General features: G+C 42.4%; 1 protein-coding gene across 1 annotated transcript; it reads left to right on the plus strand.

Moving 5' to 3' along the window:
* Window positions 1-19,503: 19,503 nt before the first annotated feature.
* On the plus strand, window positions 19,504-20,753 carry LOC139913914 (uncharacterized). The gene is made up of 2 exons (XM_071902074.2): window positions 19,504-19,662; window positions 19,766-20,753. The coding sequence occupies exon 2, from the start codon at window positions 19,770-19,772 to the stop codon at window positions 20,292-20,294; it is 525 nt and encodes a 174-aa protein (XP_071758175.1). The 5' UTR covers window positions 19,504-19,662; window positions 19,766-19,769; the 3' UTR covers window positions 20,295-20,753.
* The last annotated feature ends 1,489 nt before the right edge of the window (window positions 20,754-22,242 follow it).

Here is a 22,242-nt window from a genome sequence, read left to right on the forward strand (position 1 = left end):
CTGCCCTCTCCCAGGTCTCGTTACGCTGGCGTGGCGCTGAATATCAAAGCGGTGCCATGCGGCCAGCAGGAGCCAAAGTCATTGAAAGAGCCGTGGCATGCATTGGCACAGGTGTCCGCATACGCACAGGCGTGCATACATGCATTATCCTCAAGCGCAGACAGGCACAGTGTGCGCTCACACACACACACACACACACACACACACACACACACATACACTGCGAACTCAAGCATTTGTCTGTAAGGTCACCCAGAGTAAGGGCAAAGGGATGAACGTCAGTTTTGGAAAATGGTGTATACGCTTACTGAATACTAGAACACAGGATAGTGAACCTCAGAACTGTTTTGAGGAACTTTCTCAAATGCCCTTGATCCTTAATAAATCCATTTGACTGCTGTTTATAGTACATTGTGTAAATGTCGATCAAACCCGGTTTGCCTATAATCCAGAAATGACTGGTGTTTTAGAATGAACCATAAACCTATTAAACAGTGCACAGTTTGTTCAGATATAATGGTAATGGGATGGTAATCATAATATAATGATAATAAGAAGAATGATCTTTATTTGTATACATTGTGAAGTAACTGTTTTTGAAAAGTATACAAAAATGTCAAAATAGTAAAAACAAAAACAAAAAACTCTCACTACTACTCTCACTATTCAAACCAGATTTGCCATTTTTGACTGGTAGCCAGTTGTCAGCCATTGGTAGCCACCTAATTCATGGTGAATAAATTTAATGGAAAATTACTATTTATGATTTCGTCTTCCATCTTCATTATATTTTACCTTAAAATGTATAGTTATCAAGGACAGTGCATTAGACAATTTGTGTTAATGAGGGCTTCTGAAATCTATCTCTGGTTGTAACCCACTTGTTGTGATATGTGCATACATGTCTTTCAATGGGAACAATGATGACAGCAGTTCAGCATGGTGTCTATTCATTCAGATGGGCCTGTTAAAGTGGTAGCTGCAATGGCATTAGATAAAACAGTGAATTAATTGGTCTTGACATGTCCAAATACTCAAGGACACAACTTAATTGGACATGAGCCAGATTTTGATGCAGGCTAAAGGACAGACTTGATTAAATTAATAAGTTAATAAGGTGCTACTTTGCACCTTTGAGGGGTTTTCTGCTTTACCTTGTAGGAATATCCTTCTTGGTGCAATGTAGAAACCTTTAGGAAGGACTTTTTTTTTTTTTTCAGGTGGTGGGGTTGGCCAGTTTTTTGAATGCCCAATGGCCAATTTAACATGTGGAAATAGCATCACCAATCAATGAGTTATAAGAGTTTTAAGTTCCAGGATGTGATGTGTGTGAGGAAGTGTTGTAATTTGCTTCTTCCACTTTCCCTCAATCTGCTCTGTCTACTTCTACTTGTCAGTATTTCACGGTTAATGTTGGCTGGCCTGGGAAGTGCCACGATGCTTGATAATAGCATGGGTGATGGGAGGTGAATTATTGTTAACATTAACCTTGAATTATGATATGAATCACCTGGCTTGTTTGTGCACTATTTTTGGGGAAATATTGATTGGAAAGTGTCTGGTCGCTATAGCTCTATAGGCCTAATGTTACTATTAATAGGCTACATAATAACTGTTGAGCCTGTTGAAAGATAGAAAAATGTTCCTTACCGCATGCTGCCATAGGCTACTGCTCTCTCCCTAGCAGAGTGCATCCAGGAGGCCTTGGTAGCGCATATCCGCAGAGCCTTGACATCATATCCGGGGGATAAATGTCAGTAAATTCGAGTAAAATACAGACTTCGCTTATCCCATGCGAATGCGCCGCACGAAACACAGACGTGGGGGGGTAATTTCTAAATCACATGAAGTCCCCAGGTAATACTAGTCCCGTGCGAATAAGGCTGATCTCTGCAGTTATCATAAATCACCGGACGTCCCCAGGTGATATTAGTCCTGTGTGAATAGGGCTTTTCTGGTTTTGAGCAAACCTGGAAAACTTTTAACTTTCAAATTAGGCTACATTTACTACCGGAGTCACACAGGATGGTATCAGTACAAATCTCTTTTTAGTATGACGGAGTGGCGGAGGGAAATTTAGTCATATCAATTCCAATAAAAGAACATTTTAAAATCCTTTTACCTTCGAGAACCCTGACACCGGCGAAGCAAAAAACCGTACCGGCTGACAAAAAGCCTTTCTTACTTCACAGTGTGAGTAATATGACCGAGGATGCTCCCGCAGTGCACATGGAGGAGTGATACTGCAGCTCCACATAGAACACCAAGGTCAATTAATTGCTTCTTATTCAGGCCATCGATTCCATAAAGTGGTTTGGCTGAAAAGGCAATTTCAGAAACCGATCCTGACAGTTAACTTTGGCTCACCCTTCGAGGCAATTTAGGACTGTTTAACATGCGTCAATGGGAAATATTTGTCTTCATATGAATTAATTGTGTGATGCAAGAAATCAATATTTGCTAATCTTATCCCCCCCCACCCCTCCTGTGTGTACATGTGTGATGGAGAGAGAGATCACACAAGGCGGAATCGTTCTCGCTCTCTACAATAAGTCTCTCCCCGTTCCGTCTTTTATTCTTTCTTTATCCCCCGCTTCCTCTCGTTCCGTTTCCCCGTCTTTTAAGAGCAGAGCTGAAAGAATCCCAGGAGTGATTAGAGACTGTTAAGCTGGGGAAGCGCCGCAGCTGATCTTGCTTCATCTCACCCACCCCCCCCCACCCAACACCCCCTGTCTTTATGCCTCCATTATTATTCCGAGGGTGTTTCCTCGAGCAGACGAGTGGAGAGGAAGAGCGGGGGCCTCAGGTGAAGCTGTCTAATCACTCCGACAAAGATACAGGGCCACAGAGACCGAAGCGAGGCCTTTCTTAACTTACCACCTCCCTCTACCTGCAGTCTGGGAGGTCTGCTCTCTCTCTGTGTGTGTGCGTGTGTGTGTGTGTTATGAATGCTACAGTAAGGCAATAGATATGTCACTTGTCACTTGCGATGAATGTACAATTCTTAGGTCTGACTGTCACGTATATGACTGAAGGGAGACACAGATTAATGCACAGGATTTAATAACATATATCGCTTTAAAAAGTCAAGTAAAAATACCAAACATTTGCTAGTTACAGCTTCACAAATGCTAAGATTTGCTTGCTTAAAAGGAAGCAATTTTAAGAATCACTTTGGGCTCTGGTAACTTGTGATGGCCATTTGTCATTATTTTTGACAATTTATAGACTAAATGATTAATCGAAAGAAAATAGATTAATTGATAATGAAAATAATCGTTAGTTGCTGCTCTAGTTGGTTGTTTGGTTTGCTTGTTGGTTGGTTGGATGGTTGGTTGGTTTGATTCAAATAACAGAGCTTACCATCACCACAGTGATAAATGCAACTTTTCTCCAAGCATCTTCTTTTTTTTTTTCCAAGATGATTTTTTTGGGCATTTTCACCTTTATTACATGCTTCAAAGTACAGAGAGACAGGAATGATTGGGAAGAAGAGGGAGAAGACATGCGACAAAGGTCTTGGGCCAGATTTGAACCCAGGACGCTGCGCCAACACAGCACCTGTCTTAGACCACCGAGACGCCAGGGCGCCGCTCCAAGCATCGTTTTTGAGACGTTTATTCCTGTAGTCTTTCAGATAAAAGTTGTAGAGAACTGGCTGTACTCAACTTCTGGTTTGTACTTGCCAGGGGAAACTGTTATGAAACCTGTGATATCTGTATCCTGTAGTTGGCATCAAAGTGGCTACTGAGCTGGTATCATGATTCTGTATGGTTTTCCTGTGGTTTTCTTTTTTTCTTGTGAATCTGTTTATTATTTTGTTGGCTGACGTGTGGACAGTTTCATAAACTTAGTGGCCTATGTCAGAATTTGCAAAGAAGGACGCTGGAACCGGTGCTCAGGTTCGCCTGAGAGCCTTTATTGCTGCTTTATTGGGGTACACAACATGTAAACTAGGCATGAATTCTTAAAGTGAGTAATTAAAGTGCCCAAAGCCCCATCCTACACCACAACCTACTATATAACACCATCAAGTGTGTGATATGTGCATCTGATTCCTTACTGAGGAAAAATGTGTCTCCTGTTTGCTACGCAATATGGTTAGAGTGTTAGAGGGTTTGTTTGTTTGCATGTTTGTCTTCTGGCAAACATTGAGCAGATGGGGGCTTGCAAATAATGTAGCCCAGGGGCAAATGATCAATTGAATCCCTGTCTTGCTTATTGGAATCTATGTCTGCTTCTGGGTATGTGTCAGTTATGTGTAAGTTATGTGTAAGTCAGCCAGCTATGTGTGAAAGAAAGGCTGACACATGGCCCATGTTGTTATGTACAGTAAGTATATGTCTGTGTATAACATGAAATATGTGTAATTGTATACCATTGAGCAGAGACAGTGGTTTGAATATAGCATCAGCTAATAATCTAATTTCCCAATGATTCAAAGCAATCTCACCCTAACTTTGTCTCTGTCTATCTGTCTGTCTGTCTGTCTCTCTCTCTCTCTCTCGCTCTCTCTCTCTCTCTCTCTCTCTCTCCAGTGCTCCCTGAAGTCTAAGTGTGTATGTACTTAAGGGTTCTGCAGGGTTGTTGACACAGCCTGGATGACAAGGGCTTCATCCTGAGCTCCCTCCACAGCGGTGGGGATAGGAGCAACAAGCTGCACATTATTTCCTGGATTATAGGTTTTTGTTGCACCTTCCTGAAGTGTCTGCCCACTCTTAGAAATCTGGAAGCTCTAGTCTTTGCCAAATGTGGGTTAGAGTTATGGTTAAGAAAGGGTTACATGACAAAGAGATAATGGATCTTAAATACCTTGGCCACAAAATGGCCACTTAAGTCATAATGGCGACCTTAGTGGACCAATCAGAAAACAGGTCACATATCCCAGATCAATGTCCAGGAGTCAACAATGAAGCTTTAAAGTTACTACAAGGAGGACTACATGCAAAAAATCAATACTAAAATCAAGTTGGAGAAATCGTGCCAGAAATTTGCCAAGTTGTGACGTCATCGCTCTCTCCAACATGGCTGAACAGAGCCGTACGTGAACATAAGAAATTTCATACAATAAAGCCCAAAATGAACCACAAGTACACATTTAAGACATGGATATTCCTTGATAACTATAGTGCAAATTTCCTGTGGTAGTAACATTCATAATCCCCTGAAATAGACGAAGATTTCTTGCTAGCTAGGCTATCGCTAGCTCGATCTGTCTTTACATTCCTCTGCTATAGTGCGTTGTATCCCATCATATTTTCCCTCCTACCTTATACAAGGGAGATTGTCCTGCTGTGACCGGCTCTGCTATTCCAGACAGTAATTGGACAGTGAGTGGTGATGGTAGCAGGAGAACAGCTTTAGCCCAGTTTAGAGGCTGCTCATAACAATAAATGTTTTTTACTGTGAACATCAGTGTGTGGGCTGCTCATGCATACATATCAGCGCTTCCTTTTACTTAAATTACAGTAAAAGGTTTGGACAAAAGCGACGAGGCAGTAGAACTCCGTCTGAGAGTTCGAGATATGTACACACAATCTGAAATCATGTTATGTCCTCCTACAGAAAAGACTGCAGTTACCTGTCAGCGTGGGCACTGCACACAAAAGCGGGCGAATTTGCAGACTGTTATTTCGGCGTCACGTTTACCTGGAGGTTTCCTTGTTCTGTCCTATATAGAAGTGTGGAGTGAGGAAAAGAGAGAGATGGGGAACGATAGGAAAGATAGGATTGACCAAGGAGAGGGAGAGACGAATCGAGAAAAAATGGGGAGAGGGAGAGGAGTACAGTTAGAGAAATGGGGATGAGATAGGAGAGGAAGAGAGAGCGGCGTACCACCGGCTGCAAAACTGTTTGCTTGAGAGTGCCTTTTAATCAGCAGAGAAAGCACCAGTGAATTGGATAAAATGTTATCTGAGAGCAGGAAAGTGGAGGTGGAATTTATGGTACATTATGTTCCCGCTATAAACAAGCGCTCTCCGAATTTTAGCTCACAGAAGTCATTCATCACACACTGCTCAAAGCGCTCTTTCCTTTTCTTTGGCTTTGAACAGGCTGGAACTCTGCCCAGACTGATTTGGGCTAGAAAGGTACAGAACACTACAAAAGTTAGAGGCGGAGAAAAGCACTTTTTCATTGTTCCGAAAGAGATTCATTGGATTTTCTATTGCACTTCTTTATCTGTCAAAACCACGTCGGTTTTACAGAGCATGCACACACAAACACATGTGAAGAAGTCAAGCAAAGTCAATACATTTTGAGACTCATTGATGAAGTCAAATAAGGACATTTCAAAATAGATTTTGGCACCGGTGCAGCATAGATTTATTTTGGGCGATACTGTAAAATTGGGTAAGCCGTCCAGCCGAGCCTTTTTCAAGTCTCGGCAAGGTTCCAGGTAACCGCACCGAGATGCCTGACGACGTGGGTTTGGGTCTTCTTCCAAGAGAACCGCGGTGTGGTTTGCTAGGTGTGAGAACGTACTACAGGAAACCCCAGCACAATCGTTTATGGGTATCAGGAGACGAATGCTGACAACTGATAGCCAGGAGTTCCACATGCTTGGAAAGCTTTGCATAAAACGAAGCCAGAGCAAACCTTAAGTCAAGATGAGGTGAATATACCCATTTCCCAAGTCCTTGAACAAGCGCGCAAGAGTACTGAAATATTCCCAGCCGAGCGCCAACAAACAACAAAGAGCGCAGACAAGTCCATCAAGCTGAGCTTAAGTTACAGGTGATAGCGTGTAATTGGGTTTCTTCCCGAGATGCCTGCTTGAAGAAACCGAGCAGACATTTCCAGCCGTCCTCCGTGAGTCACTATCAGACTCGTGTAGTGGTGGGTTGATGAACAGCCTACCATTTCCCCTACGCAGTGACAAGGCTTATCTCCCCTCCTCCCCGCCCCTCCAGGAAAAGTTTTATTAACATCTGCAACGCTCGCTCATCCTCGGCTCATTTTCCTATTGTTTTCCCTCGTCGTGTGTTTTTTTTTTCCTCTTCCTCCATTTCCAACCTGTTTTGATTTCCTCTCGGTAAGAGCGAAGGTCACCCCCGTCTGCGGGCCACGTGGTACCGGAGGCCCCCGCCAGTAATTGGTGGAGCAGCGGCAACAAGATATGGTGATAGGAGCTTTAGCGCAGACCATGTTCCAACAATACAGATGGGCTTTCATGGCGGTCCAGCACAGGGCCTCCCACAATTCAAAGGGCCTTATCTCTATTTAACCTTGGAGACTGGAGATAGAGACCAGCGTCTGTGGTTCCAGTCCTTTGACAGACAAAAATCTAATATCCCGTGGCTAACGCACACAAGAACGCTCATTTTTACCATTTGTTCTCACTCTCATCCCTCCCCTCCCTCCCTCTTTCCCTTTCTCTTATGATAAAATCCTGTTCAAAGTCAAGGATCCACTCGGAACAAATGGATACACTTCCCACTTTGGACAGTAAAATCAGACTCCCTTCAAAAAAGCAATCATTGAATCTAATGTTAAAAAGTGCGTGGAATATGTTGAAAGATCTGCTGGAGGATGGTGTGGTGCTGAATCTTGATTGAATTCTTAGATCATTAAGCTCAGTGGATTTGATTGAGTGAGAGGGGCCGAAACCGTCCACTTTCATCTCCCATCTTCCTCTTTTCCCCGCTGATGCAAATTTCTGAAATAGATTTGTACATTTTAAATGAATTTTTGTCCTCTCCCTGTTCTTACATTAAGAAAATTAGTTAGATCATGTGTGGGTCTACGCATGTACACGTGTCCATTTGCCCATATGGACTCAAGCACTGTAATAAACTTGGCTCCCTCATCTGTGTAGTATTTAATGAGTCTATACAATGAAACATGGTTTTGCTCTACCTCTATTTGTGTTTTTTCTGTCCTCCTCCGCTCCTCCATCGAACTCATTATAAGCGATCACAACATTACACAGCCTGTTTGAGGCCTGATTCACAACGGCGAGACGCAGGAGTCGCATTAGATTCCTCTCCGACGCAAAAAACGCTCCGTGAAGTCATTCAGCATTCCTGTAAAAGCATATTTTATGTGTAACTGGGTCAATTTCCATCACGCTGTGTTGTGTACCGGCTTGTCTTCGGGGATGAACTCATCAGATCCAGGCGACTGGCTGGCGCCGGCAGCTCGTGCAATGCTCATCGGATCAGCGGAATAATGGCATATTCATTTCTTGTGCCTGTCAGTGGAGCTGGGTTCCTCCTTGGTTAGCATGCTGCAGGCAGACCCTATACCGAATGCTGCACCATCATAAAAACATAGGAAATATACACATCCCCCCCCCCAAACAATCTCTGAGGGTTTGGGCCTAATAAAAGAGATATAAGTAGCCTGTCATCAAACCCATGTGGAGATGACTGCAGCGGTTGCTGTTATTTTTATTTTTTCCTCCTGTAGCTGTCTGAAATGAAAGCCGCTGTTAGATTGCATTGAGGGCGAGGCAAGAAGTTCCTCATTCAATGGAAATTAAAGTCCAACCCCGTGGGTTCTTGTGGTTATTAGGGGTCCAAGCACGTAGTGCTGGAACCCTATTGTATTTGCTGGAATTATTCTGCTTCTTTCTTTCTTTCTTTTTCTCCGCTAAAAGTATCTGCAGCTCAGAAACCGTAAGTCCTACAGCAACCATATTTGGTCACCACACCAAGTTCACATGGAACTTGGTGTGGAGAATCTTGGGACTGTCCTCTTTCAAAGTTGTATAAAGGTTATTGATAGGTCAAATGGTCAAATAAACTTTTAACGAAACACGCCATAACACTAAATTGTCCATAACTCATTAACCATTCATCTAATCAAGCCAAAATTTGAAACACATGTTGAGAAGTGTTGCGTGAACACACCCACAAAAGCATTTTCAGCTCTACCACTAGTGGGTGCTACAAATGCAAAAAGTTCATATCTCATAATTGACTGCATAGATTTTTATGAAAATTTTTACACATGTTCTAGGATGATGTCCAAGTCGATCCATGAAATTTGGTCATTATTGATGAAAGTGGGCGTGGCTTATTTCATAATAACCAAATCGTCATTGGTATTAAAGTCACAACTTCACAGAATTCATAAAAAATCTGCCGTATGTCCTGGAGAGCTGAAATTTTCAGGACATGTCGGCTGAAGTGAGATAAATCTTTCGTACACTGGTACCTACCCCCGATTCTGACGTCGCCCCCCTCTGTTTATAGCAAAAACTGTGTTGTCCTCCTAAATCGTACGTTACATGAAAAAAACATGATTTTTGAAATCGCCATACCTTAATTAGTAAACAGCCCAAAAATTATAATGATATCTTGAAAACTGAGTGCACAGTAGATGGAAAGGTGCAGCTGCAAATAGTTTGATAAATTGACAGTGTGATATGTTCAAGGTAGTTTGATCAATCGTCATCAAACTAAAGACAAATGATGTCTGGACTGTCAAGATGAAGTCTGTAAAGCCATGTGTAAATTGATTAATGTGGCACGCTAGTACAGTTATAATATTCTTTCTGAGGCTTTCAATATGGTTTGGACTAGCACCTGTGTCCTATCACTTGTCCCTTTGTTTTGTTTCCCCACTGTGGCACATGCCAAAGTGGAAGTTGGCAGAGTGGTAAAGTTCATGTCTTTGGACCACAAGGTTGTGAGTTCAAGTCCCTGATGAACTGTGACCATTTAGAAGTTTCATAAAAAGTCCATCAACACTAAATCACACAGTGCAGAAAACTCAAAGCAGGTGTTTGACAACATCACTGATTGGGGTGTGGCCAGACCTTTCAACCCATAGAGAGCAGTGCAGCAGCTGCTTTCTGTCCCATGTGACTTACTATTGTTTTATTCGTTAATGGAGAGCACTACAATGTTCTATAAAGTGATTAGCACTGTCAGTCTGTCAATCAGCAGTATCACACTACTTCTCCCTTTAGTTAGTTTCTCCTCACTAAACCTATAACAGGCGTTTGGCTCAGTAGGTAAAGCATCAGCCTTTCATGTGGAAGGTTGTGAGAGCAAATCCAGACTTGTCCTTTCCGAAGTCGTTAGTCATCGAGGAAAAATAATAGAAAGTTTGGCCGTTGTGAACAACTCCAGCAATGTGGTTGCAATGGAAAGATTAACTTGACAGAAGTCACGGGCCAACACAAAAGCCGGTGTTAGACTGCATGTTCGATCGTCACATGTCGGTTTTTGTGTGGCTTCTACCTTCTGTAATGTTTTGTCTATCTGTCTGTCTTATCAAATTGTGCTTGGACCCCGCAATCGCCGCTTGCGGCTATATTTGCTTTTGTCTTTTCATTATTTCAGCAAGGTGTTGGCGGAATTTGTGAGGTTTCTGTTGGTCAATAGATTGTGACAGTGAGATTATCCAGAACGGGCCGTTTATAATTCACAACTTTACGTGGCGGCGTGACAATACATATCGTGGGGCAGAAAAATGAATCGTGATATTAGCTCCATTTTATTCTGCTGTAGTAATCACAGATGAGACGGCTTGACCATCACAATTTCACAAGCTCTCCATCCAAATTATATTATTTGCATTTTGTAATGACATTTTTAAATTGTTGTTTACATTCTAGCGAGCCAATTCCATTGCCGGAAAGATTTGCGTCTCAGAAACAAACAAATTCTGCATAGTCAGACTTTGTTGTCATTGAACTTTTATTTATTACATCGTATTGTGGTTGTATCAAATCATGAATCCCATATCGCATATTGAATCGTATTATGAGATAAGCATATGGTACCATCCCTAGTCTATTCAGATTCCATTAATTAGTAATCTACAGTATCTAACAAACGATAGAGAGGAAAAATAATTGTAATTCTTATAGTATGACTATTCCAATATGTTTTACTTAGGATCACTGTTATATTAGTGCTGCTTTCTGCTTTCAGCTTCATACAGCATAATGTAATGAGGGCGTCTGACTTCATCGTCAGCTCCCTGTGGTGGAAAGCTGAGCACACTGATGCCTACATCATAATTTAAATTAAATCTAAAACTAATCACTGACCCTATGTCAGAAGAGACCACACCATACTTAACAGCTACGCCTGAGGCCTTCACCTAACATTAATATCACAGATGATTTGTGATCGCAAAGCAAGGATTCAATTCTAACCCCATATTACCCTTTCATGTGTGAAGTTATCTACTCACTCAGTCTATTAAAACATATGTCCACACAGTCAATTAGCCCTTTTTAAATCATAGCACTCTCTGAATATTATTAACAGCAACACGGTCTATAGCGTGTGTCCAGTTGTTTCAGCTGGTCCGGGGGACACACAACACAGTTTCCATTAGCAACAGCAGAGCAAATGGGCCCCGACTCCGATCTATGTAAAACAGAAATATAAGACCAAAAAATGCCACTCCCCTTCCCAGCCACTTTATAGCTGTACCAGCCACTTTATTTCCTGTAATAAAGTCCCACTTAAAGCAGCATGAAAATGACATTCCCATTACTGAGCTCCTACTGCTGCTATCAGCCCAAAGTGCTGGAAAAGCCCGGCCAATTAATCAGAGAGCATTACAAGGTCCACACACTCAGATGGCTCCCTTTTGAAAGAGGGGGCTGTGGAACATTGAATGAAATAGCTTGTAAAAAGGTGACAGGGAAAAAGCAGAGCGGATGATGTTCCGTCTCTCTCTCCGTTTCGACAAAGACTTCCGTCTACTTTGTGTTCATTCTCGCCGCATGACTCATTTCCTCTGCTTTTAGCAAACAGAAAAAATATGTATTGAGCAAGTTATGGAACTGCTAAACAAACGCTATTCCACTTTGGATGATTTTAATGCTGACCGTATGCGGCGTATCGCAGCAGCAGGACAAGATACATGTAATTATATTCGTCCTTGAAATGGTAAAGCTCAAGATTTTTTATTTGGTCTCCATCTTTGGTGCTCAGCGCTCATTGCTGTTGTGTTTCTGCACTGCACTTCCCAGAGATCACCTGTCAATCAAACAGTGTGTCCAGTACTGTGACGTCTTTTTCCTTGGATTTTCTGTTGATGCAGTTTGAGTTAACTACCCAGTTCTTCTTCTATCCAAGTGTAAAACATAAGACATATCTTCCTGTGGTGAGGATTTTTGCTGCGAAAGACCTACCGGACACCAGCAGTTTAGTACAGCAAATGTAAAAGCGTTCACCAAGATCAATCAGTGATAAAGAGTGGCAAAACGGACATTTAGTTGTATCAAAATGTCTCCAGATTATTACCTCAAACACTGGAACGAACTGAAGTCGCAGTAGATAAGAAACTTATTGAAATTATGTTTGGTTTCCCCTTCATGCTGTGTCCATCTGGCATGTGTGTGCGTGTGTGAGTGCGACTGAATGAATGTGCGGTCGATGAGCCTGCCGTCCAGACCAAAAGGCCGCTGATCCTCTCAGTAGGTGGATGTCCTGATTGTGGGATGGAGATGTCATTAGTCTTTGTCCTGAACACCGCCCTCCCCACCGGCCTCTCATTTGTGCCCCATCTCCCGGGCCAATCATATGCCCATTAGTCTTCATTTCTCTTTTTATGGCCGAGGCCCGCTCAGTCCAATCAGCCCCTGCTCTCATTTTCCTCCCATTGGTTTTATCTACAGAATCGACAGGCCTGGCAACCCCTTCAGCCGGCGACCTCCCCATCAATTACTGACCCCCAGTGACTCATACACACACACTTCCAACACATACAAGCACTTGAAAGTGTGTGTTCTTTAAAAGAGATACCGTTGATAGCTTTACTTTGAAACCACAGACTACAGGACGGAGAGTACAAGGAACTCTCACTGACTAGAAACATAGAGTTTTAGCGCTACAAAGGCAAAGCTGCTCTGTAGGCAGAAATAACTTCATTGGTTGAGTTAAAGCTCAATGAGTGGAGCCAAAGAACCACAGTTTTTCTGTCTTAAGGGCATTTTATACTTGAATAATGATAATGAAAATAGCGTCTCTGCACGTAAACTGGCGCTATTTGACGCCTATTTGGGGTTTGAAAGAGTCTCTGCGTAGGTGTTGGAACCTGCCCAAGAATGTCAACTTTGCATCAAGTCTATGCAGAGTTGCGCATTCTGATTGGTTGATCATGTAAGCGCCGCTGCATTGTTTACATTCGCGCTTTACATTACGTTCGACTATAAAATGTGCTTTAGTAATGTTACACTGAAGCCAAGTCATAAAGGTAAGGGGTATAAGAGAGGAGGAAGCTAATATTATGAAGCCTAGCGCTCTTACTAACTCACAAAATGAAATCTAGCCATAGTTATGTAGGTTAGCTAGTTAGCCTAGCTGACCTGCCAAGTTAAAACTAGTCATATTAGCCTATAGCTATTTAAGTAAGCTAGTTAGCTAGCCTGCTGACCTGCCAAGATCATGAATTGACATCTATAATTTTTATTTATATTTTGACTAGAGGTCATTCTTTGCCATTCAAATTTGCCAGTTAGCTAACTTGCCTCTGAACTGTGGTACTTTGGCTCCGCCCATTGAGGTTTAACTCAACCAATCAGATGATTTCTGCCTCCAGAGCAGCTCTGCCTCTGAGAAATATTTGCATAACTAAAACTCCAATCTGCCCAGAAACCAGCTCCTCTGTCCAACACATTGTTTTCATTGCCATAACTTAATTTCTCACATCTGACACAATGCCCATGGTGAAATAAGAAATGGATCTTAAATTGAGATTGTATTTTTCATTAAGCCTGCATACACTCAGCACAGATGGAGGGAGGTTACAAGAGCAAATGTCACTTATTGTTTCCACAGCATTCCTTTTTTTCCCCTCGAACACTCTTCATTATTGCTTTATTTGTTTGAGAGATGCAATCGCTGTGTTTGAGCTGTGTTTTCTCCGCCTATGGAATGGCTGCTCTGAGGGGACACCGGCAGCTACTCAGAATAAACGAGATGTGGCACGGCAATCTGCGGTGAGAGGCTCAGGTCATAATAAGTGCCCTCATACATAAATTACCTAGTTAATGCACAGCTAATCATCCAGACAGACGGAGGGCAGCACCCGCCTGCGATGTGTACGCACACGGTTACGTTGCATGAAATAGGATTGACACCACCAGTCTGACTATATTGATGGAGGTCTGTGCGTCTCTCCGGAGGCAACTGTATAAACAATTTGCAGGGAATATGCCTTCACAAAGGAAAGCGATAATTGTATACAGAGTTAGCGGAGTTTACTGTGTTAGCGAATAAGTGAACACCCCTATATTCACAATCTTGATCACAAACAGCTCTTATCCTGGCATATGCGCACACAGGGTCGCACACGCGCACGCGCATACACACCCACTGTGCACTCATACTACGAGCAACAAGTCGCTAGAAGTCCATTCATTTCCTATAGAGCTGAGCGACAATCAGATTTTGGTGCTTCCTTGTTTGCAATTGATTCCAGCCATTCTAAGCTCTCCAATTCTCTACGGCTTTTATTTGAAAGACTACAGGAATAAACTGCGGCGAGTGAATACTCCTGGTTCAGTGTCTGTAGACGTTGCCGTGCCTAGGCCACTAGGGGTCAGATAGTGGCTAACTGTGAGTGAGTTACTTTCCAGGTCCACGAGTTCGTTTCGCATCTAAAAATACACGACTTGCCCGTTCAAAACTTTGCAGCCGCGGGCCATGACACAGATGCAATTGGAGCCACTGGCCCCGCCCACAATCGGTCAGAATAGAGCGACCCATCAATCAAATCGCTCGCAGTCTGAACGCATGGTTACTCTCTCTCTCTATCTTGCCCTCTTTCTCTCTCTCATATACACACACTCACATCATGGGTGTCAATCGGATATAGCAAGAGTGGCACGAGAAATCTCACTTTTAAGTCAATGTTATGTTCACGATCAAAAAAGTGCACGTTCATGTATATTCAAGGATCAGATACAGTAAAGCGCACAGCCATCCCATGCCACTGTGGGAGTTCAGTGGAGGGGAAGGAGTGGAAGTGCTGTGTTCATGTCCTTTGATAAATAGCCTTTCTTTACCTTTTGTTTCATCTGTTTTTTTTTGTCGTCCTCAGCTTAGAGAAACAAACCAGGCACAGGAGAGGGTTGAAGCTTCAGGTATAATATATATGATCAAAGCAATGTGTGCTGTCAGGGAGCTGAGATAAGCCGGTCAGAGCGTCAAGCAGACAGACAGGGAAGTCAGAAAGGAAGACAGCCGAGCAGTGTTATCATGAAGGACAGCAGAGCAGAGATTATGTGTCTGCTGCATGCAGCACTGACACAAATACACTTTGTACCTGCACACATGGGCATCAGCTGGGCATGGCAAGCTATATGGTGCTATGGCCATACCTGAGCCTAAGTGAGCCTGATCTTGTAGCTTTTATCATTACAATGTCAGGTAAAGATCATGCAAAAATTGTCAGAAATTTATTTGGAAGCCAGAATAAAAAAAAAAAAGCATCACATCAGACGTTTTGGGTTAGTAGCACAACCTGCATCCTATCTGCTTTTCTAAACACTATTGGCCTTCATGTCCCTAATTAATGTCCTGCTGTCCTTTTTCTTATTCTGCCCATTTATAGTTTCACAACTTTCATTAGCGAAGCTCAATCAGCTTGTTTCTTTATTTGGGGTTTTTTAAATTGGCCTTCAATCCAATTCCAGGTAGCATGAAAACTTAAGTCTTAAATTTGGCTTTCTGAAACACACACACACACACACACCAATTCCAAAGACGGAGTAGAGCAGGAACACATTCACACCGGCGCCTCATCATGCGCTGTGATATTAAATATTTGGGCTTCATTATTGGGGCTGACGTGCGCTGTAGATTTAATGGGAGTCCATTTTGCGGGGGGAAAACACGGTGTAAATCGAGTGCGCCCGGGCAATTTCAGAAGTGCCTCTCGGAGCCGGCTGACACTGCAGTAAAGGGATGAGGTATAGAGCGAGCCCCGGGGTGCCTGGCAGCGCCTCAATAGAAGTGTCAGACTGGCTTATAGGGGAGGTTTTACTGCCAATCTGACTCAGTCAATGTAGATGCTCGATCGAGGGAGCACAAAAAGCACAGATGTACTTACGTCTGCCAAGTGTGACAATGACTGTGAAATTCTCTCTCTCCCTCTCTCTCTCTCTCTCTCTCTCACACCCCACACACACACAAACATCCTCGTACTTGTATCCTTATGAGGACCTTCCATTGACTGCTGTACATTCATTTCTTACCCTAACCTAAACCTAATTTTAATCTTAACCTAAACCCAAGTCCTAATCCTAAACTAACTTTAACCCTAACCTAACCCTAATCATAATTATAGTCTTAAACTAAACCCAAGTCCTAATCCTACACCCAAGTCCTAATCCTAAACTAATGTTAACCTTAACCCTTACTGTAACCTAAATTTTATTCTAATCCTAATCTTAATCTTAATCCTAAACCCAAATCCTAATCGTATGTGATTTCCTCAGCCTGGAGATCTAAAACTCAAACTGGTTCTCACAAGGATAGGAGTGCAAGAACACACACACACACACACACACACACACACACACACACACACATCATAACATATAGTGGCTGCTGCAGCAGTATTATAGATGGTAGTATTGAGGTTTTAAGGAGAAGATGCAGAAATATGAGTTATGGTGTGCTGTAAGAAGAGGGATTATTGGGGGGAAATACAGTGCATTATTGCCATGTTACAGCGATGGCTCCTTTTGCTTGCCGGTCACATATCAAGTCAGATGTCTGAGTGAAAAATAGGCCCAAGTATGAATGGCAGCGTTGCTTCACCTCCGCCCTCCAGCCTATTTCTTTCTACCAATCACAGCGCGAACGTTTCCCACACAGAAAAACACCATTATGACTTCTCCTCCGCTTCCTCTGTTTTCTGGAGGATTGGTATCGTACTGTATAGGCTATACACACTCACACACATACACATACACACGTTTTTTATATATCTAGCCCCTAAAATCCTGTCTTCATGAATTAATTATTACACTAAGAATAATGCTTAGTGGAAAAGGGAATAGGAATTAGTCAATGAAGCAATTGTATCATTTCTCATGAGTGAATGCAGGGAGATGAATGCTAATGAAAACAGTAAGAACAAATCAACCTGTGCCCATTGTTTGAAAAATTTTGGATGAGTCATTTTTAAGATTCATATATTTTCTCTTTCATTATTAAGGATGCTAGGAGGTTTTCCAGTATGTTTACTACAATATATTACAATAAATTACCGATGCACAATGTTAAACATGCATTTTATGTGCCTGCAGACACTTTTGTTATGTATTTTCATGGAAAAAATGTTGAAGTTATGCCATTCAAACAAAATGAATCTGCATTGATTTACTCTGAAGGTGCACTTAAGGGGTTTTCTGTCGTCCCTCATCAATTTCGAGATGATTCAAAGAAAGATTACACCTGATTATGAGAAATGTATCGACACCCAGTCGCATGCAACAGGTGTCAAACCACATCCAAGACAGATCAATCTTCTCATGTGAAAGTTTACAGCTGCTTGTAACATGCGATGGCAGTTCTGCTCCCAGCTGCAGCTTGACTCGGTTAAAGGGAACAGAGCTGATTCTGAAGCATCTGAATACAATGACAGCCTCTAAGCACAACCAAGGAACAAAAACTATTGGTATGGAGATGGTTACGGAGATAGAGGTAAGCCATGCAAACAGGGCAGGTGTGGAAAGAATACTAAAATGTACTAATACTGTTCCATTGCTGAAAATGTACATAAAAGGTAAAATTACTGGTGTAAAAATCTACTTAAAGGGAAAATAAGTACGATTTGTTCTGTCCCGTAGCACCAAATCACCATAATATATCTGTGGGGGTTGATAGGGTTGTTCAATCAATCAATTCCAATGACTTAACTATTACTTTGCGATTTCTAACTTTCAAAATGTACTTTCCAGCCTTCTTTTTGGAAACTCCCCACCCACTCCCAACCCCCTCCTGTTGGGACCGTCTTCCACCCTTGCAAACGGGTGAAGTAGTTCAGAAATAATTGGATGCTTAATCTTAGCAAATAAAATGTTAATACAGTATCTGCCTCCCCCTGTCTCTTGTTTGTTGCCGTTGGGAACATTTTCAAGTAAGAAAAATGCATTTTGGTGGAGCGGTGGAACAGTTTAAACAGTGCAAGTTGGGGTGAAATGACAGCGGTGAGGCCTGTATCTCCAGGCGAGGCGCCGGGCAGATTGTAGAGCTGCTGGAGCTATGACAGGCTCCCGTTCTCCTCCTGCGTTCCCCGCTCCTCTTGCCTGCGCGACGTTCACGCGGCTCTTTGTGAAAATGCGATAATAGAGGGGAAAACAAAATATTTTATTCATAAAGTAAACAACATAAAATGCCGGTGCCTGAAATGCTGTACAAGCGCAAAGAGACGGGGGTTCATTCAGAAGGGTTCCTGACAGACAGAGTACCAGTCGCCTAAGGCTGGGGACATGCCAGAGGATTATCAATATTATTATCAATTATTATTATATTATTGTTCAGTTTGTGATACCCCCTCCTTGCCTAAACGTCTAATGTGAGCAGATTTATGCCCAAGAGACAAAAAAAAAAGTTGTTAGGTCAGTGATGCAATGTTAGAATTTCAAAAGTCTTTCAAGAGTGTCCCCAAACTCACCTTGACTATTCCAGACTAACCCTGACTAGCCCAGAGTCACCCTGACTAGCCCAGACTCAACCTGTCTAGCCCATACTCACCCCAACCAGCCCAGACACACCATGACAAGCCCAGACTCACCTTGCCTAGCTCAGACTCACCTCGACTAGCCCAGACTCACTCCAACTAGCCCCGACTCACCTTGGCTAGCCCAGATTCACCCTGACTATCCCCAGCTCACTTCTCACCAAAACATGTTCATAGTGAAAACTTTGAAAAGCAAAAAAAAAATTCCACTGATAAAGTATCATCTACACGGACAAAAATACAGAATCAAATCAGACTGGATCTGGTGTTCCACATGGTCCAAATAATCCTCTTTGGTGATGTTAAACAAGCACAACATCAACACTTTCAACATGTTGAAAGTAAAGCAATTATGACAGTAATAATGTGTAATTATCAGGCAAAAATCCTATTTCATATTTTCAAATTGCCTTTCCTTGTATTATGCCATTGCGAATGCCGTCCTGCTGTATTCTCTTGTTTGACAACAGATGTTATTCACCGCAGGGAGTGAAAAGAGAAGTTAAATTCTTCACCACTTTTGCCCACAACCTTGACATCCTGTGAGACTAAAAATGAAATAGCGCTTCAATGCTCATAAAAAACAAAACAAAAGCATGCAAAAGTGGCTATAATAGTCAGTATAATACAGCCTATACATACGCACATCATGATCACTGTGCTATTATCAGCATTGTATACAGCGGTGATTATTCTAAGCCGAAACTCAGCTTGTCTAATTTTAAAACAAACCAGACCAACTGCAGAGCTCAGCTGTGCAGCAAGCGCCCTACTTCCTCTTTCAGTTCAAATAGAGAATGAGAAAGAGTTTTGCTTCTGGTCAAAAGATCAAGTATGCTGTTTTGTTCCTACACACACTAGACATAGAGAAGTCAACTACAAGTACCCAGCATCTGCTTTCATCCACAGCAGAAAAATACAGACTCTAGCTGCAGCCTGCATGCTTGTTTGAAGAGGGCTGATACAAACGCATTTGCTCACATTACCAACTACAAGGTAGGTTGTGAAAAGGATATAATTGTTTTGCATTCACTGTGGTCACAGTCTAGTGATACGTTGGATTTGAGTGTTTAATACCATGATGGGTTTCTTTTCATAGAGAGATGCACCTGTTGTTCCGTTTCATACTGGTGCTGTCGGTCGTCCTGACCTCGGCTCTGCGCACCCTAGACTCGGACCAGGAGCTGCGGGACAGCGGGTTCGGTCGCCCGCCGCCTCGCCACGGCCTCAAGCTGCTGGTGTGGTACGTCCAGAACTGCGTGGACAACAACATGCTGGCTCTGTGCCATCCCACGAAAGGGGAGTACGGATTTCACTGGTTTCAGAACCGAGGGCCCAGGCCTCTGCTCCCGCCGCTGAAGGACAAAAAACAATACGGCTACTATACAATCGGAAACCTTAACTCTCCCCATGCGAGGGACCTGCCGTATGAAGTGCGCAAGTACTACAACCACAGCAACCCGCTCACTAATATGGACAGGGTGCTGGTAAAATACAACCACAACAACAAAGGCATCGGCGAGATCTACATCTCTGCACATTACAAGGAAAAAGAGACGTACATGATTGGCCCCAATCTGCTTGTCTCTCTTCGGCAGCCGACGGCCCTCATTTGCATGGAAATGTGATGTACTTTGCATGCGAAAGCTTTCCGCGACGCATTTTATAGCCTTTTGCCTCTTCAACAAATCATGCTGAAATTTCAAACGTTATTTTTTGATTGATATATTCGGTTTGCTTATTTGTAGACAAAAAAGCCAAGGACAGAACGCACTGGAGCACCTTGATGACCTTACTCCAGGCCTGGCATCTGAATTAGGAACTTGTATGTGATTGTGCAAGTTTAATTAACAGTCTGCTTGCTTGTAAGAGCATGGTGAACGCTTTGGAGAAAGGTTATTTGACTATTGAAAGAATCAGGCGTTCAAAGAGGATGCTTTGAACTGACATCGGCGGATGTAGTTCGTTTCATTTACAGTGTTTATGCATAACATATATGGCTAATGAAACTAACACAAAACTTTACAAAAATGTAGAAAAGTATTGTAGTACTATTAGATCTCTGTATTTACAGTACAGGGGTATAACAGCAGAATGTTAAGACTTTGTACATTGTTTTGTACATTGTGTTGTTACAGCTTAATACGCTGGAATAAAGCCATTGTTAAGTTAAACACATTTTTATCAAATTTCTCCTTCAATATCCTGTGCTATGTGCATTTCAGTATGAAAGGGTAAAAGACGATATACACCATTATACTGCTGCATATAGTGTATATATAGGAGGGGAGTGGCCGGTATTGAGCAGTATTGAGCTGTTCAATGTTCAAAGCTATTTAATGTTCAATAGTATTTGATCACAATGGCAACTTTCAACATGACTAAAGGAAATGAATACTTCACTTCTCAGGGAGATAAGAAAAGTAATAAAGGGGACAGAGCAAAGAGAGTTAGGTAGAAAATGACTCTGCTTTCTCTGCACAGATAGAAGAAGAAAAACAGCGTGCAGCGTTATTGAAATGAATGAGGATAGCAGAGGATATAAACATAATTAATGACTGCATGGGAGAGATCTTGAGGTGTGCTGTCCGGTGCTGCTGTCCTCGGGGGGGTTTAGATATTATTCTCTTACTGTCAGGATCAAACAGTGCCCACCAAAAAAAACAGAAACTCTCAATATGAAAGCCTCATAAAGCTTGAGAATTTTGTTTGAACTCCAATATCAGCTTGAATAGTAGGCAGTCAATCAAAATACTGGCTCTAATGAGTTGTGAAACAAGGCAGCGCACACCTTCCAGGGTAAAAAGGCACAAACTCTTGAAATACTCGCTTTCAATCTTATGATGACAAAGCGCCCTCATACCTCCAGTCCTCAAAACCCATGGCAAGCCCTCATTCATCTTCTGCTCTCCTCTGTTGCCAACGGGAGGACACCAATTGGACTGCGGCACGCTCACAGGTTGAATTCAGATTTGATTTGATACTCCCACTGAAAATGTTACGGTGCTTTTGAAAGGGCTCGTGAACAAGCAGGACCAATCTCACCCGATAAGAGAGATTTATAGGGCCTCCGCTCTATACAAAATGTGTGAAAACATCAAAATACTCTCTGTGTGTTTTGGTGTGTGCATGTGACGCGTGCGCACATGCATGTTTATGTGTGACCGAAAGATACAGCCTGGTCTTGTGAAACTTTGGGGAAATGAGCTTGATGTCTTAAAATGCAAATAGCGTGCTCTGTGCACCGAAAGTGAGAGAAATACATTTCCCCACCAGGAAAAGATTACATGAAAGAGACATGACTAGAAAAACAGGAGAGTTTGACATTGAAATAGCACAGTGGAAAGTAAGGGTCTGCCCATCTGCAGATGGGCAGATATTGTACATTTACCTTACATTTATGTTCAATTCACAACTCGTAACAAGGAGATTTCTACTTGGAGTTTTTCTTATTGAACCATGACCAAAACCTTAACCTAATGCTAACCAAAGTTGTTTTAGGTGCTTAAAATGAACAGTTTTAACCTTTTCATGTGACAAACAGGTGAAAATGTGGTGTCCGATTCATGTTATTGT

The sequence above is a fragment of the Centroberyx gerrardi genome, chromosome 12 (genome assembly GCF_048128805.1).
Source record: "Centroberyx gerrardi isolate f3 chromosome 12, fCenGer3.hap1.cur.20231027, whole genome shotgun sequence".
Taxonomy (NCBI): domain Eukaryota; kingdom Metazoa; phylum Chordata; class Actinopteri; order Beryciformes; family Berycidae; genus Centroberyx; species Centroberyx gerrardi.

What these genes read in the sequence shown, in the direction of transcription:
- LOC139913914 (XM_071902074.2), top strand. Translation starts at nt 19,770, where the DNA reads ATGCACCTGTTGTTCCGTTTCATACTGGTGCTGTCGGTCGTCCTGACC.